At 45.6% G+C, this 18,196-nt stretch overlaps 1 protein-coding gene across 3 annotated transcripts in view; it reads left to right on the forward strand.

The window, feature by feature from the left end:
* Window positions 1-18,196, forward strand: part of TMC5 (transmembrane channel like 5) — a 95,636-nt gene that overhangs the window by 67,885 nt on the left and 9,555 nt on the right. For all 3 annotated transcript variants that reach the window (XM_055253264.2, XM_055253261.2, XM_055253265.2), the window contains 8 exons: window positions 1,173-1,251; window positions 3,151-3,248; window positions 5,123-5,218; window positions 10,664-10,739; window positions 10,912-11,045; window positions 14,269-14,442; window positions 16,010-16,088; window positions 17,106-17,210. In XM_055253264.2, coding sequence (XP_055109239.1) covers window positions 1,173-1,251; window positions 3,151-3,248; window positions 5,123-5,218; window positions 10,664-10,739; window positions 10,912-11,045; window positions 14,269-14,442; window positions 16,010-16,088; window positions 17,106-17,210 — 841 coding nt within the window. The remainder of the gene's footprint in view (window positions 1-1,172; window positions 1,252-3,150; window positions 3,249-5,122; window positions 5,219-10,663; window positions 10,740-10,911; window positions 11,046-14,268; window positions 14,443-16,009; window positions 16,089-17,105; window positions 17,211-18,196) is intronic.

Raw genomic sequence — 18,196 nt, forward strand, 5'->3', positions numbered from 1 at the left:
GCCTTGTTCACAATGTCTGGGATATCATAGGTGTCCAAGAATGACTGGTGAATGAATGAGCAAATTGGCCAGTCAGTCGATTATATCCAGTTCATATTATGAAAATTCCAGCCAGGTGCAGTGGCTCATGCCTATAATCCTAGTACTTTGGGTGGCCAAGGTGGGAGGATTTCTTGAGCCCAGGAGTTCAAGACCAGCCTTGGAAACATGGTGAGACTCCATCTCTACAAATATTTAAAAATTAGTCAGGCATGGTGGATTGCGCCTGTAGTCCCAGCTACTCAGGTGGCTGAGGTGGGAAAAGTGCTTGAGCCCGGGAGGTCAAGGCTGCAGTGAGCCATGACCACACCACTGCACTCCAGTTTGGGTAACAGAGTGAGACCCTGTCGAAAGAAAGACAGAGAGCGAGAGAGAGAGAAAGAAAGAAAGAAAACTCTGACCATATTCCTATGCCCTCATTATTCCCCACATCCCAGCCACTGATCCATGGTGCCACTTCTTAAAGTACGTATAGAAGGGGAAATATTAGGTCTCACTGCACCCAATAACCTTGCATAATGAGTATGATGGGCATAAAATACCATCTACTAGATGATGGAATTGTAAAGACTGAGGGGGATGATTCAATAAAGAGGTTGGTAGTGTATGCTGGGTCAGCACCCAATAAACACTGTGTACGTTTACTATCATTATAATGGAAAGTGAAATCAGATCATTTGGAGATGCAACAAAAGAGAATGTATCAGTCAGAATAAATTAGGTTATACTGCAGTAACAAACAACGCCCCAGATCTCAGTGGCTTGGAACACAAAGGTTTATTTCTTGCTCATGTTACATACACAGTGTGGATTAGCAGGAGGGCCCTTCTTATGTTAGTCACTGAGGGATCCAGGCTGAGAGAGCAGCAGCCATCTTGAATATTGTTGATCGCCGTTCCAAAGGGAAGATGGGGAGTTCTGGAGGGTCTCACAGGGGCATTAAGTGCTCCAGCTTAGAAGTGACACACATTGCTTCTGCTCACAATTCATTCACCGGAACTAGCCATGTGCCCCCCACTCCAACCACAGGGGCCAGCAATTTCTATCTTACCATGTGCCCCAAAGGAACTGTTGGCAGACAGCATGAAAGACTGCCATTGAAGGTAATCATAAATGTTGTCTCTTCTGTTTAGAAACATCTTTTTGAAAATATCAATCATTGGCATTCTTTGTTACTATTGGCTCAACACCGTGGCCCTGTCTGGTGAAGAGGTGAGATTCTATGCTTCTCTGCCTTAAGTCTGGTTTCTTAGCATTTGACCAACAGGGAGGACATGGGTTTCTCAAGAGCCATCACAGTCTGTATTTGGTATTAATCCCTTGTGGGAAGAGAATGAAAACCAATCTGGAAAGCAACATAAGGCAAAATGGGTCTCAACAAAAAAGCTCAGGTTCTAGAGTCAGGAGGACCTGATTCGAAGGCCAGCTGTGCTGTGTCATCTGCTGAGTCACTTAATCTCTTTGAGCCTCAGTTTTCTCATCTGTAAAACTGGGATTAAACAATATCATGTGTAGTATAAGTTCAGTGCCCAGCATATGCAATGGATGCTAGTAATTTTAGTGCTAGTCTGTCCTAACAGCCTTGAAGTTAGACAAAATCATTTTTGATCCTTGCTGTTCTATTTTTCCTGTAACCTAGATACCCTGGGCTTTATCAATCTGTAAACTCATAAATGCTGACAGTAACAATTACGTCCTAATGCTGACTGTTCCTGGCCTTCCTTCACTTAACTACAGTTTCTAGTCTTCACTAACCTCATAGAATGGGTGCCTGAGGGCGGTGTCCCATGTGGATTTAGGAACAAGCCAGCCTCCCTGGCCTTCTCATGGGGATGCCTCTGCCCCTGCTACTGCATCCCCCATGAGAATGTGCCTTCACATCACACAGTAATCCTTAGCTGATGGTCGTCATGAGCCCTCAGATACCCAGGATGCCCTAGGATTGGAAGTAGAGTCAGGGAATCAGGAGCCTCTCTCTATTTTTCTGTCACCCATTATTCCTGGGCCCTAAAATAGCTCTGCTGTGTCTAGACTCAAACCATCTCACATGAACATGGCACCCTCAACTTCTCTCCCTAATTGTCGAAGAGATTCAAAATCAGCCCTCCAAGTTAGTATGGTTAGAGCAGATACCATATTATTCTTCCATTCATGCATCCATCCATCCCTCCATCATTCATTTATCCACCCATACATCTATTCATCCATCCATGTATTCATCTGTCGATCCATGTATCCATCTATCCATCCATTCATACATCCATCCACTTATCCATTTATCCATCCATGTATGGATCTATCAATCCATTAATACATACATATATTTATCCATTCATGTATTAATCCATCCATTTATCTAACCATCCATTTATTCATCCATGTATTCATTCATGCATGCATCCATCTATCAAGTCATGTATTCTTCCAGCCATCTATTCATCCATCCATTCATCTATGTATCCATCTATCCATTCATCCATCATCCATCCATTTACACATCCATCATCCATCCATCCTTGGGCTGTGCACCCAAAAGTTTCCTCTCCTCCTTCAGCCAAATCTAGAAGCTCCCAGTCTATCAGCTGATAGCACTGACTTCTTGCAGACGTTCCTAGCCACTAGTTTCATAAACTGACTAATTTGAGCTTCCAGTTTACACTAGCCTACTAAACCTCTAGGCCACTTTCTTAATCAAGCAGACATTAATTGATTTTTTGTAAGGTCAATAAGCAAAAACAGTGAAGGCATTCTTAGCCATTGGCACTTCCTGCTCTCTTGAAGAAACTGATTATCCCTGGCTGAGAAATGGGATCCAGAGGGGATAGGGCAGAGATGAAAAGTTTTATGGGGAGAGATCTTGAACAGGGAAAGTTTGGGTATGTGTGGAAGGCAAACTTTAATGGGGGGAAGAAGGAAACCCAAAAGAGAACAACACCCTTGAAAACAAACTCAGCTGCATTTTTTCAGAGTGGGTCTACTTTTTTGAGTACACAAGGACTTGGTCAAACCCAACCATTAGCTATGTCCTAATGGGTACATACAGCCAGGAACAGAGGAGAATTGAGCTGAGCCACAGCCCCTCCCACATCCTGACTCTTGTTTGCCTTCCAGTGTTGGGAAACCCTCATTGGCCAGGACATCTACCGGCTCCTTCTGATGGATTTTGTGTTCTCTTTAGTCAATTCCTTCCTGGGGGAGTTTCTGAGGAGGTAAATATTTGTCATTCTTAAGTAATTAGTGCCTGATGCTGTAATCAGAACCTGATTCCTGGCTTAGTGGGACGTACAGGTCCCTGACATACTCAAAGCATGCATCGTTCCAAGTCTGCCTGTTGTCCTTGGGGATACTGTTCACTTCTAAATTAGCTAAAATTTCACCTTAACCTGACAGTTCTGTTGTCATAGTTCACTTGGTTCAGTTGACCTTTTACAACCTTTTGAAAACAAAGTCTAGAAATAAAAGACAGAAACTGAGCCATTTGAAATCTTGTCCAGCCAAGGGCAGTGGCTCATGCCTGTAATCCCAACACTTTGGGAGACCGAGGCAGGAGGATCACTTGAGGCCAGGAGTTTGAGACTAGCCTGGGCAAAACAGGAAGACTCTGTCTCTCTCTCTCTATATATATATAAAAAAGAAGAAGAAAAAGGCAAAAAAAAAGAAAAGAAAAAAAGAAATCCACTGTAGATAATTTCAATATTCTAATATATATTCCTCCAGATTTTTCTATGCACATATCGCTCTGTATGTGTCTTTACTATACAATGCTATATAATTTTCAAAAGCAAAAATGGAGTCAGACTGCAACATATTATAGAATTTGCTTTTATTAATCTGTCACTGCCTTGACATCTTTCCATGTCAGTACATGTAGATTTACCTCATTGTTTTAATCGAATTAATGTATTAATTTTATATTAGATACAATATATACAGAATCGAGGCACTGTCATTGTCCCATGTCTGGTTTTTTAAATTTAGTAATTCTTTTTTTTAATACTATGATGAGCCTCTCATTCCTTATAGATATTTATGTATTTCTGCAAGCTGCTCTAGTAATAAGATGGTCTTACATCTCCAGATAAGATGGTATGATGTTGATTATTTTCTCAGATGGTATGATGTTGATTATTTTCTCAGTAGATAGATTCGATGCCAAATTTCCTCATTCATTTTTGCCAAAATGTGCTTTTATTCTAGCCTCTGTCGAGGGCCTGGACATAAAGGTGAAAAGGTTTGGCCGGGTGCAGTGACTCATACCTGTAATCCCAACACTTTGGGAGGCCAAGGCGGGTGAATCACCTGAGGTCAAGAGTTCAAGAGCAGCCTGGCCAATGTGGTGAAACCCCATCTGTACTAAAAATACAAAAATTAGCCAAGCGTGATGGTGCGTGCCTATAATCCCAACTACTTGGGAGGCTGAGGCAGGAGAATCGCTTGAACCCGGGAGGTGGAGGTTGCAGTGAGCTGAGATCGCGCCATTGCACTCCACCCTGGGTGACACAGCAAGACTCCATCTCAAAAAAAAAAAAAAAAAAAAAAGGGAAAAGGTTTTTTTTTGGCAGATCTTTTTTTTAAATTGGCAACTCCTCTTTATGAATAAATTAATATGAAATCAAGTTTCCCCAGAGTAAATGGAAACTTGGTTTCCTTGTTGTGGATTTAGAACACAGGGAAACATAATTTGGTAGCAGCAACCAAAAATTTAAAAATGTTTATTTGAGTTGAGAGGTGCTGAGTTCATCCAGTTCATGAAAAAAAAAAGGTTTAATTAGCAAAGAGGGGTATAACATAATAGTGGGATAATTTAAATGTTCAGGGTAACAAATGTTCTCTAGAATTTTTTAAATCACTTTAGCAGTACCCCCACTAGACTGCATCGTGTTAAATTAGTTTTCCCTCAATCCCTTCAATTACTTCTTCAAAAACATGCTTATAGATTTAGAACTTTTGAAAAATTTTCAAGGGAACTTATGACTTTATTTCAAGCTGGGGAGGGTCTCTTTTGTTGATTGTCCTAGTCTGTGGGGGATCATCTGAAAGTGAGAGTTATGGTTTGGGTACTAAACTCAGTATGTTTTCACAGAATCATTGGGATGCACCTGATCACAAGTCTTGGCCTTCAGGAGTTTGACATTGCCAGGAACGTTCTAGAACTGATCTATGCCCAAACTCTGGTGTGGTAAGTTTTGTGACTCAGCAAAATGCCCAGTGGTTCCCGCGTGACTGTGGAGTTGGTGTTTTGGTGGCAAAGTCCCAGAATCTGTTGTTTTTAAAGCTGCAGGGGTGATACCCCATCCAGCCAGTCTGAGAACCATGAATTTAGCATTTAGACTATCATTTTCCTTTATGAGAGCTTAAGGACTTCAGACAAGAATCAGCATAGAGCAGAGATCGCAACCTGGAGGCCCACAGGTCATGTCCAGCTTTGCAGGTGTGTTTCGTTTGTCCCTAAAAATATGAATTGACCACTGCTATGGTCTCAATGTTTGAGTCTCCCTTCAAATTCATATGTTGAAACCTTACTTCCAATGTGATGGAGGTGGGGTCTTTGGGAGGTGATTGGATCTTTGACATGGCCCTTAGGAATAGGATTAGTGCCCTTATAAACAAGGCCTGAGAAACCGCTTGCCCCTTCCACCATGTGGGGACATGGACAGAAGGCAACATCTGGGAATCACTAAGCAGGGCCTCACCAGACACCAAATCTACCGGCACCTTGATCTTGGACTTCCCAACCTCCAGAACCATAAGAAATAAATTTCTGCTGTTTTACTTATTTATTTTTGTTTTTTAGATGGAGTCTCACTCTTTCACCCAGGCTAGAGTGCAGTGGTGTGATTTTGGCTCACTGCAACCTCCGCCTCCCAGGTTCAAGTGATTTTCCTGCCTCAGTCTCCCAAGTAGCTGAGACTACAGGCATGTGCCACCATGCCCAGCCAATTTTTATATTTTTAGTAGAGATGGGGTTTCACCATGTTGGGCAGGCTGGTCTTGAACTCCTGACCTCAGGTGATCCGCCCACCTTGGCCTCCCAAAGTGTTGGGATTATAAGCATGAGCCACCAGGCCCAGCCTCTGCTGTTTATAAGCCACCCAGTTTATGGCATTATAGTTATAGCAGCCTGATGGTCTAACACAACCACCCATATTTAAACTTCAGGAGATTTCACATAACACTTAAACTTCTGGCTTCTCTCCAGAAACATCTGGCTTCTCTCCACAAAGATCTGTGGCAAACTGAGCATCTCCAGTTTGTCACAATCTCTACCGTTAACTGTTGTCTGTTAGCATTGATTTGCCATTTTGCATTGCCCTTAGGTTGTTTGGATGCAAACTTTACTTTGCATCCTTGTCTCCACAGCAATGGGAGAATAAAGAAACACACAGAGAGGGCTGTGTGTTTCTTATATTTGATACACCATTTGGTGGGTTCTCTACAGTTTTTGGATTTGTGATGTCTGTTTTAGAAACACTGCGTGCATTGAGAATAGCCAACTGGTTGCAGCAAATATTTTTACAAACTCACCTAGACACTGCAAACCATGAGCCAGTGGCTGTGTTTCCTTATTTATTATTTTATTATTTTATTATTATTTTTTTGAGACAGAGTCTTGCCCTGTTGCTGAGGCTGAAGTGCGGTGAGGTGCAACCTCCACCTCCCGAGTTCAAGCAGTTCTCATGCCTCAGCCTCCCAAGTAGCCGGGACTACAGGCATGCGCCACCACACCTGGCTAATTTTTGTATTAGTAGAGACAGGGTTTCACTATGTTGGCCAGACTGGTTTTGAGCTCCTGGCCTCAAGTGACCCACCCACCTCAGCCTCCCAAAGTGCTGGGATTATAGGTGTGAGTCACCATGCTCAGCCTATTTATTTATTTTTGAGACAGGGTCTCACTCTGTTGCTCAGACTGGAGTGCAGTGGCATGATCATGACTCACTGCAGCCTCAACCTCCTGAGCTCAAGCAATCTTCCTGCCTTACTTTTCCTTATTTATTTTAACATGATGCAGTTAATGCCGGAATTCTGTGTGGTGAATCACATTCCCAGGTTCCGTCTGATGGAGTGTTGTTAATTTGAAAGTATTGGATTTGGAACTGGATAAACTGAATTCTGAGGCTGGCTCTGTCACTCATGGAGATCACTGTGCTTGTCTGAGCCTCAGACTCATCTATAAATGCATATAAGAATAGCTACCTTTAAGGCCAGGTGCGGTGGCTCATGCCTGTAATCCCAGCACTTTGGGAGGCTGAGGTGGGCGGATCACCTAAGGTCAGGAGTTCGAGACCAGCCTGACCAACGTGGTGAAACCCCATCTCTACTAAAAATACAAAATTAGCTGGGCGTGGTGGTGCATGCCTGTAATCCCAGCTACTCGGGAGGCTGAGGCACGAGAGTTGCAGTGAACCTGGGAGGCAGAGGTTGCAATGAGCCAAGATCGTGCCATGGTACTCCAGCTTGGGCAACAAGAGTGAAACTCTGTCTCAAAAAAAAAGAAAAGGCCGGGCGTGGTGGCTCACGCCTGTAATCCCAGCACTTTGGGAGGCCGGATCACCTGAGGCCAGGAGTTCGAGGCCAACCTGGCCAACATGGCAAAACCCCGTCTCTACTAAAAATACACACAAAAAATTAGCTGGGCGTGGTTGGGGGCAGCGGTAATCCCAGCTACTCGGGAGGCTGAGGCAGGAGAATCACTTGAACCCGGGAGATGGAGGCTGCAGTGAACAGAGATCACGCCATTGTATTCCAGCCTGGGCGACAAGAGTGAAACTTTGTCTCAAAGAAAAAAAAAAAAATAGCTGTCTTTGAATCATGTTGAGGATTAAATGCCATGGTAGACGAAAACTGCTTTGCAAACACCAATATGTCATACAACGGGAGAGTGTTTTATTTTCTGACTCTTTAAAGTTGCCCTGGGTGATTTGGATGTCTGCAAATAACTCAAAGTTAATGAGTTTATTTTTTAGAGACAATGAGGACCTTTCTTTGGTAGTTTAGGTGATGTGTTTGCATGCTGCTAGATCACCCGCTGGCAATTTGGCAGTTTACAAAGTCCTTTCTTTCAGATTATTTCAACTAGGATGCCACTGGGCAAGTTACTTAAACTCTCTCCAAACCTTAGTTTTCTAATCTTTAAATGGTAGAGATACCTACTCACAGGGTTTTCGAGGGGATTAAATAGGCATGGTGGCTCACGCCTATAACCCCAGGACTTTGGGAGGCTGAGGCGGGCAGATCACTTGAGGTCAGGAGTTCGAGACCAGCCTGGTCAACATGGTGAAATCCCGACTCTACTAAAAAATACAAATTAGCCGGCTGTGGTAGCAGATGCCTGTAATCTCAGCTACTTGGGAAGCTGAGGCAGGAGAATCACTTGAACCAGGGAGGCAGAGGTTGTAGTGAGCCAAGATCATGCCACTGCACTCCAGCCTGGGAGACAGAACAACACTGTCTCAAAAAGAAATTACCGTTATGACTTCTGGGCCTTTGAGATTTTTGTTGATAAATCATGAATAAGCGCAATCAAAAACACATATCTTTTTTTTCTCCATGGTTATTACAGTTCTAACCTTTGCGGGTTTTAGGAGAATATTGCCTTTGATGATGAGTTTTACAAGAAGATAATATAATGACAGAAAAGGAAATATGTTAGGGACAGTGGTAGAGATGAAGTGAGGAACATGTTTCCCAAGTTTTAGTCTATTGTACACCAGCCTGCCTATTTTTTGGTATAGTGACGTTTCACCTGTACCATTATCTACTTAATTTTTTTTATTATTTGCCTTTTTTTTTTTTTTTTTACTCAAATACATTTTTTTTAATGCCGTGGTAGATGATAACTGCTTTTCATCAGCTTCCCAAAGTGCTGGGATAACAGGAGTGAGCCACCATGCCCACTTATTCCTCTCAAAAAACCCTGTGAGTAGGTACTAGGATGTCCACCATTTAAAGATTAGAAAACTAAGGTTTAGAGAGAGTTTAAGTAAGTTGCCCAACGGCATCCTAGTTGAAATAATGCAGAAGAAAGGCCTTTGTAAATGGCCAGACTGCTTTTCCCAACGTTGGCAGTCTTCCTGGGGCCAATAAGACCCTAGATGTCAAAACGTCAGGCACCTGCCACCACACCCAGCTAATTTTTGTATTTTTAGTAGAGACGGGGGTTTTGCCATGTTGGCCAGGCTGGTTTCGAACTCCTGACCTCAGGTGATCTGCCCGCTTCAGCCTCCAAAAGTGATGGGATTACAGGCGTGAGCCACCACGCCTGGCCTCTCACATACATTTTTAAGGGAGTCTTTATTTACAATCATAAATGGAAAACCAGTACCCTTTGATAGAAATCACGAATAACTGGAAAAATAGAAGCAATCCCATTCCAAAAAGTCATTAAATTCCAGCGAGATGTTACTGTTGGCCAAGGCTCTCAGCCCGAAGCCTACTCCTTTCTTGTTAAAAAATGGGAGATTGGCACATGTTAAGTTACAGCATTCTAGGACCACACTGATTTTCTCCTTTTGTTCCTCACGAGCACTGCAGGAGAGTTGGAAAGGGAATGCCTTTCTCATTTGGAACTCAGTGCTATTCAATGCCTTGTCCCTACAGGACCTCAGACCTTGAATACCATAGGGGAGGAAGAAGGAGGGGGGCCAGGCATGTGGGACACGCTAGCTTAGGGCATGCTGAATGCCATCTGTTGGTTTAGTAGGTGGGTAGGTGATTTCTCTATAAAGTCTCTTTTCCAGAGCTGGGAAGAAGGCAGCTGAGGATACTGGGTATGGTGGGAATCTGCCTAATTTGCTGGGATGGAAGCAGGTCCTCTCTATATTAGTTTGCTGGGGGTGCCATAACAAAGTCCCAAATACTGAGTGCCTTAAAAACAGCAATTTCGTATCTCACAGTTCTGGAGGCCAGAAGGCCAAGATCAAGGTGCAGGTGGGGTTGGTTTCTTCTGAGGGTCATAAGGGAGGGATCTGTCTCAAGCCTCTCTCCTTGGCTTATAGACAGCCATCTTTTCCCCATGTCTTTACATGGTCTTCGTTTCTGTGTGTGTCTATGTCCTAATCTCTTCTTTTTTTGTTGTTGAGATGGAGTCTTGCTCTGTCGCCCAGGCTGGAGTGCAATGGCACAATCTCGGCTCACTGCAACCTCCGCCTCCCAGGTTCAAGCGATTCTCCTGCCTCAGCCTCTCAAGTAGCTGAGATTACAAGCATACGCCATCACGCCTGGCTAATTTTTGTATTTTTTGTAGAGATGGGGTTTCACCATGTTGGCCAGGCTGTTCTTGAACTCCTGACCTCAGGTGATTCACCCCCCTTGGCCTCCCAAAGTTCTGGGATTACAGGCGTGAGCCACTGTTCCTGGCCTCCTAATCTCTTCTTTTAGGGACACCAGTTGTACTGGATTAGGGCCTCCTACAGTGATCTCATTCTACCTTAATCACCTCTCAAAGGCCCTGTCTCCAAATACAGTCACGTTCTGAGATACTGGGGTTAAGGCCTCAATATATGGATTTTGCGGACACACAATCCAGGCCACAATATCTTCTTTCTCTTCCCTCCAACCATCCCTGATTCACCCCGACTCCTCGTGTCTCCCCCAGCCTCTGACACTCACCCTGTCTCCCTCACAGGATTGGAATCTTCTTCTGCCCCCTGCTGCCCTTTATCCAAATGATTATGCTTTTCATCATGTTCTACTCCAAAAATGTGAGTCAGACCGACCTTGCCATCAATCAGCCTTGTTCAGTCGTTTGTGACCTGGTGGTGCTTAAAGCTGGGGAAGGGGGCTCTGCAAAGGTCTCAGGAAGCTGGGCCTGGCTGGGGTCCCTCTGCTGCTGCTCTGGCTGCAGATGGGAGGTGGCTGCCTCTCTCTCTTCAGATCAGCCTGATGATGAATTTCCAGCCTCCGAGCAAAGCCTGGCGGGCTTCACAGATGATGACTTTCTTCATCTTCTTGCTCTTTTTCCCGTCCTTCACCGGGGTCTTGTGCACCCTGGCCATCACCATCTGGAGGTAGGAGAAGGTGGCCTTGGGGGAGGTTTTAGAGACTGGGTGGATGGGTGTGTGTTTTAAAATGTAGGTTTTATTATAATTCAGGTGTGGTGAGGCGGGACACAGTGACTCACGCCTATAATCCCAGCACTATGGGAGGCCGAGGTGGGTGGATCACTTGAGGCCAGGAGTTCAGGACCATCCTGGCCAACCTGGTGAAACCCTGTCTCTACTAAAAATACAAAAATTAGCCGAGTGTGGTGATGCATCTGTAATCCCAGCTGCTCGGGAGGCTGAGGCAGGAGAATCACTTAAACCCGGGAGGTGGAAGTTGCAGTGAGCCAAGATTGCACCATTGCGCTCCAGCCTGGGTGACAGAGTGAGACTCTGTCTCCATAAATAAATAAAAAAATAACCTAGGTATGGTGAAGCCCAAAAGGTCAGGAATGACCATCACTAAAAAGATAGTTTATTACTCACAGTTCCTGAGAAGAGGGGGCACTCTGTGCCACAAGGGACCACACAGGGAAGCATCAGGGTTGTTCAGGAGACAGAGGGAGTGAGGGGAAACATGGGCTAGAGCCTTTATTGTGGTTTTCTATGGTAAGGAATGGGCAAGGCAGGGGAAGCAGGTTTAGGGTTGGCTGGTTTGTCAATAGGCTGTGGGATGTGGATCCACCCTGAGTTGTCTGGCACCTGACCCTGGGGTGATTAGGGCAGGGGAGTGGTGGCCCAGAGTGTGAGAGCCTGATAAAGGGGGCGGTTGCAGGTGTGGCATCTGGATTGGTTGGTTTGCATTTGAAAGGTGTGCTTTGTAAGCTAGCCCAGGGAAGGGCAGCTAGCCCTGGGAGCTGGAGTCAGTAAGACCCCAGATGTCAAAACATCAGAATAAAAAGACAACCTTAATACAGTGCCTAACCTAAGTTCCCTGGCTAACCAACAGACACTAAAAGCCGGGGAGGGAATACATCCTAGTTTGATCACCACCCATCCGATGCCCATAGTCAGGAGTAGCTTTCTCACTTCTGCCAAGAACTGAAGCTTCCCAGAATGGGGAGATGTCCCCCCACCCCGTTCCTCCACATCCAGAACAGAACTTCATCTAAATTAACAGAAATGCAGGACTGATCAAGCTCCTCCCACCTCTCCAGCCCCACCTCCCTTTGGTTCCACTGTTCCCTGCCCCACCACCCCTCACCCCATTCCTGGAAGCCAGCAAGCCCCTCCCAACATGGGCAGAGTCCTCTGAGTGAAGTCCTTTTCCTACTCCCTCTGCCAAGAACTGAAGCTACCCAGAATGGGGAGATGTCCCCCCACCCCGTTCCTCCACATCCGGAACAGAACTTCATCTAAATTAACAGAAAGGCAGGACTGATACAGCTCCTCTCACCTCTCCAGCCCCACCTCCCTTTGGTTCCACTGTTCCCTGCCCCACCGCCCTCACCCTATTCCTGGAAGCCAGCAAGCCCCTCCCAACATGGGCAGAGTCCTCTGAGTGAAGTCCTTTTCCTACTCCCTTTGCTTGGCTGCCTCCTCTCCACCCTCTGATTCTCAGCTCCAAGGCCCTCTCCAAGATCTGATCTTCACAGCCCTCCTCGTCTGCTCTCAGTTCCCCACTGCTTCTCTCTCTCAGGCCTGAGTTTCTTTCCTTCATTCTCTCATTCATAATCACGAATGCCTTTGTGTGAGTCTTTGTTACTCAACGATTGTCCGTTTTTCCCACCAGAATGTAATCCCAATAGGGCAAGAACTTGCTTAATATGAAGTCCCCAGAGCTTGACTAGAACAATGCTTAACAGAATAAACCATGGTTGAATGAATAATTAAATGAATTAATGAACAAGGGAGATGATTTTTAGGACACACGTGAAACTGGGGCCCTCAGTTCCTTGCTCCATAACGTCCTTGCTCTTCTTGGCATATCCACTCTCTTCTCTCTCTTCCTCACCAGTTCCTCGTTGCCCTATAGTTTCTGCTCATTCCTCCATAGCTAGCAGGCTTCCCTCTTTATGCTTCTTAGTTCAATTTCTTTCTTTGAGACAGGGCCTTGCTCTGTCACCCAGGCAGGAGTGCAGGGGCACAATCACAGCTCAAACTCATGGTCTCAAGTGATTCTCCCACCTCAGCCTCCCGAGTAGATTGGACTATAGGCACACATCACCATGCCTGGCTAATTTTTTTTTTTTTAAGAAATGGGGGTCAGGCCGGGCGCGGTGGCTCAAGCCTGTAATCCCAGCACTTTGGGAGGCCGAGGCGGGTGGATCACGAGGTCAGGAGATCGAGACCATCCTGGCTAACACGGTGAAACCCCGTCTCTACTAAAAATACAAAAAATTAGCCGGGTGTGTTGGCGGGCGCCTGTAGTCCCAGCTACTCGGGAGGCTGAGGCAGGAGAATGGCGTGAACCCGGGAGCCGGAGCTTGCAGTGAGCCGAGATCGCGCCACTGCACTCCAGCCTGGGCAACAGAGCGAGACTCCGTCTCAAAAAAAAAAAAAAAAAAAAAGAAATGGGGGTCTCGCTTTGTTGCCTAGGCTGGTCTCGAACTCTTGGCCTCAAGTGATCCTCCTGCCTTGGCCTCTCAAAGTGCTGGAATTGCAGGCGAGCCACCATACTTGTCTTTAATTCAAGTTCTTTTTTTTTTTTTTTTTTAGACAGAGTCTTGCTCTGTTGCCCAGGCTGCAGTACAGTGGCATGATCATAGCTCACTATAGCCTCAACCTCCTGGGCTCAAGCGATCCTCCCATCTCAGCCTCCTATGTAGCCGGGACCACAGGCATGTGCTGCCATGCCCAGCTAATTTTTTTTTTGTGGAGACAGAGTCTCACTATGTTGCCCAGGCTGGTGTTGAACTTCTGGGCTCAAATGATCCTCCCACCTTGGCCTCCCAAACTGTTGGGATTAGAGGCATGAGCCATAGTGCCTGGCCTTAATTCAAGTTCTTAAGAAAAAAAGTCTGACTGCCCCCATTCATATCATTGAGCCAAGTTACTGCAGAAGTCACTGCCTGGCCTCTGGATTGGCGGCTGTTGGGGCAGGTGATCCCTCTGATCTGAGAGCCGGTCCTTGGAGTGTAGGTCACCCCAGCAAGGCTGTGAGCAAGAGGGTTTCTTTGAGAAGTGGGTGTGATTGGATCAGGCAAGACTTGATGTTTTCAGGCCCAGAGCCCAGAAAGGACACCCTGATTCTAGAATAACCATCCCTGAGTCTTGTGCTAGAGATGTTTTTCCATCTTTGTTTTACCAGATTGAAGCCTTCAGCTGACTGTGGCCCTTTTCGAGGTCTGCCTTTCTTCATTCACTCCATCTACAGCTGGATCGATACCCTGAGTACACGGCCTGGCTACCTGTGGGTTGTTTGGATCTATCGGAACCTCATTGGAAGTGTGCACTTCTTTTTCATCCTCACCCTCATTGTGCTGTGAGTGTGGTACCTGGGGAATCTAGCAGGGAAAGCCAGGAGCTCTCGGGGGAAACAGCAGTAGGGATGTTTGGTTGGATAGCAAATGGATATAGCATAGCTCGGTGTTCTGGGTGACTCTACCCTTGCACAGGTAGTTTTCCCTTCCCTTCCCTCCCCTCCCCTCCCTCCCTCCCTTCCCTCCCTCTTTTCTCTTCTCTTCACTTCTCCTCCCTCCCTCTCTCTCTCCCCTTCCCTTTCTGTTCCTTTCCTTTTTGTTTTCTTTCTTTTCTTCCTTTTTGTTTTCTTTCTTCTTTTTTCTTTCTTTTCTTTCCTTCTTTTTCTCTTTCTCTCTCTCTTCTTTCTTTCCTCTTTCTCTCTGTCTTGCTTTCTTCCTCTCTTTTTCTCTTTCTCTCACTGTTTCTCCCTTCCCCTTCTCCTTCCTTCTCTCTTTCTCTCCTTTCTATTTTGGTTGAGACAGGGTCAATCACTCAGGCTAGACTGCAGCAGCATGGTCATGGCTCACTGCAACCTCAACCTTTCAGGCTCAAGCAATCCTCCCACCTCAGCCCCCAAGTAGCTGGGATTGCAGGTGTGCACCACTACACTTGGCCAATTTTTAAATTTTTTGGAGAGATGGGGTCTCCCTGTGTTGCCCAGGCTGGTCTCAAACTCCCGGCCTCAAATTATCCTCCTGCCTCAGCCTGTCAAAGTGTTGGGATTACAGGTGTTAGCCACATTGCCCAACCTTGCATTGATAGTTTTTTTAAAAGTTATTTAGCCTGATGCAGTGGCTTGTGCCTGTAGTCCGAGCTTCTTGGGAAGCTGAGATGGGAGGATTGCTTGAGCTTAGGAGTTTGAGGCTGCAGTGTTCTCTGATCGTGCCACTGCACTCCAGCCTGGGCAACAGAGCAAGACCCCGTCTCTGGGGGAAGGGGGGGAAAAGTTATATACTATCCTCTTGTCTTAGGGGTTTTTTTTTTTTTTTTTTGAGATGGAGTCTCCCTCTGTTGCCCTGGCTGGAGTGCAGTGGCACCATCTCAGCACACTGTAAGCTCCGCCTCCCGGGTTCACACCATTCTCCTGCCTCAGCCTCCCAAGTAGCTGGGACTACAGGCACCTGCCACCACGCCTGGCTAATTTTTTGTATTTTTAGTAGAGACGGGGTTTCACTGTGTTCGCCAGGATGGTCTCGATCCCCTGACCTCAAGTGATCCACTCACCTGGCCTCCCAAAGTGCTGGGATTCCAGGCATGAGCCACCGCGCCCGGTCATCATAGGGACTTTTTTTTAACTTGTTCTATTTAAGAAAGCAATACCTGCTTTTCTCCCCTTAAGGAGATGACATGCCCAGAGATGCTCAATTAATTGATCTGAAGAGGGGCTGTGGCATGGGCTTATTTCCCCCTTCCAGGAACCATTGTTCCAATGTATTTAACCTATAACTTTCCCTGACATGACTTTTCAGAAACACGTTTGGGCCCAAATCCATCTGCAAGCACAGATTCCGGTTCCTTTGCATCCAGTGGAAATTCAGAGCCTGCAAAACATTGGCAACAGTGTCATGCTTTCTTTTCTCCTCTTCCAGAATCATCACCTATCTTTACTGGCAGATCACAGAGGGAAGGAAGATTATGATAAGGCTGCTCCATGAGCAGATCATTAATGTAAGTCCCCTTGGATCCCTCTGATGTCTGCCCTCACCCTTTTTAAACGCTGTATAAGGGACACTTTCAAACATCCTCCAAAATAAAGAGAATACTACAATGAACTCTCATATCCCTGCTCTCAGCCCTAACAACCATCAATGTTTTTATATTCTTATTTCATCTACACTTTCTCTTCCCAGCAAATCCCTTATTTTTATTCCTCATATTTATTTTAATTATATTATTATTATTATGTCGAGACAGAGTTTTGCTCTTGTTGCCCAGGCTGGAGTGCAGTGGTACAATCTCGGCTCACTGCAACTTCTGCCTCCAGGGCTCACGCGATTCTTCTGCCCCAACCTCCCAAGTAGCTGGGATTACAGGTGCCTGGCACCACGCCCAGCTAATTTTTGAATTTTTAGTGGAGACAGGGTTTCACCATGTTGGCCAGGCTGGTCTCGAACTGCTGACCTCAGGTGATCCACCTGCCTCCCAAAGTGCTGGGATTACAGGCGTGAGCCACCGCGCCCAGCCGATATGCCTAACTTTCTTTTACTCTATAACCATTTACCACTTCCCCTCCCTACTTCCTCTTTTCTTTTTATTGTTAAAGAATGCAGGTCATCTGTTTCATATTTTCCATATCCTACATGTATCTTCTTTTTTGTTTTGACACAGAGCCTCGCTCTGGGGCACATGCCTATGGGGGATACTGGAAACCATTTTTCCTGGCTATTGAGACGTGGCATGTAAGTTGCTTCCAGCAGCAGACTTCTGGAGGCTACTTTCGCAAGCCTGTTAGGGGAATTGCTCTAGAGGAGAATATTACAGTGCAGGAAGGCTCTGGGGGATAATTTGGTTTTACTGTGAAATGTTTCTTTTCTTTCACCAAAAGAGGGCAGCAACCTCCATCCAACTTCTAGGACCCCTACCTGCCTGAAAATCGACATTCTTCCCATCAATTGCTTTCTCAATTCCATACCATCATTCATTCATATTTTTGTTTCTTTCTGGTTTTGTTTTCCTTCTTGGTAGGAGGGCAAAGATAAAATGTTCCTGATAGAAAAATTGATCAAGCTGCAGGATATGGAGAAGAAAGCAAACCCCAGGTCACCCGTTCTGGAAAGGAGAGAGGTGGAGGTGAGGCTGGAGGCTGCCTTGGGGACCCGTGGGACACAAACTTGCCTCCATGTAAAAAGCACGTCAGAAAACTACAGACCGAGCTCTTGGGATCACAGAAGGGCCCTTCACTCTCTGTCTTAAGTATTTCTGTGGTTTATACTTAAAAAGTAATATTCATGGCCAGGTGCAGTGGCTCACGCCTGTAATCCCAGCACTTTGGGAGGCCTAGGTGGGTGGATCACGAGGTCAGGAGTTTGAGACCAGCCTGGCCAATATGGTGAAACCGTGTCTCTACTAAAAATACAAAAATTAGCTGGGCGTGGTGGCACGCGCCTGTAGCCTCAGCTACTCGGAAGGCTGAGGCAGAAGAATCGCTTGAACCCAGGAGGCGGAGGTTGCGGTGAGCCAAGATCGTGCCACTGCACTCCAGCCTGGGCAACAGAGTGACACTCTGTCTCAAAAAAAAAAAAAGTAATATTCATTTATTCAGCACTTTTCATGCCTGTACTTTTTCTAGGTGCTGGGGTTACGGTGAACAAAACAAAGCCCCCGCCTTCATGGAACTTGCAGGCTTGTTTTTCACAACCCCGATAATACAGAAGTAGATCCCACTGAGATGAAAAGGGCCCTGAAATCTCATCTCACTATGAATACTTCAGTGTCTATTCTTGCAAATCTATTTCCCTAGGCATCTACAAACATACCTGTATCTACCAACACTTTAATTTACTTGTTTATTACAAAAGTGAGGCTATATTATACAAATAGTATCATAACTTCCCTCCTCCACAGCCCACCACTAAATACTATATCTTGAACGATGTTTAATTCTGTACATATTTGGATATTTGGGTTGTTCCTACGTTTTTAAATACTCAAAACAGTAGGTAATGAAACATTTTGTTACAATTATTTTTTGTGCGTTTATAATCGCAGCTACTCAGGAGGCTAAGGGAGGGGAGGACTGCTTGAGGCCAGGAGTTTAAGACCAACATAGCGAGACC

Source organism: Symphalangus syndactylus, chromosome 18 (genome assembly GCF_028878055.3).
Source record: "Symphalangus syndactylus isolate Jambi chromosome 18, NHGRI_mSymSyn1-v2.1_pri, whole genome shotgun sequence".
Classification (NCBI taxonomy): Eukaryota; Metazoa; Chordata; class Mammalia; order Primates; family Hylobatidae; genus Symphalangus; species Symphalangus syndactylus.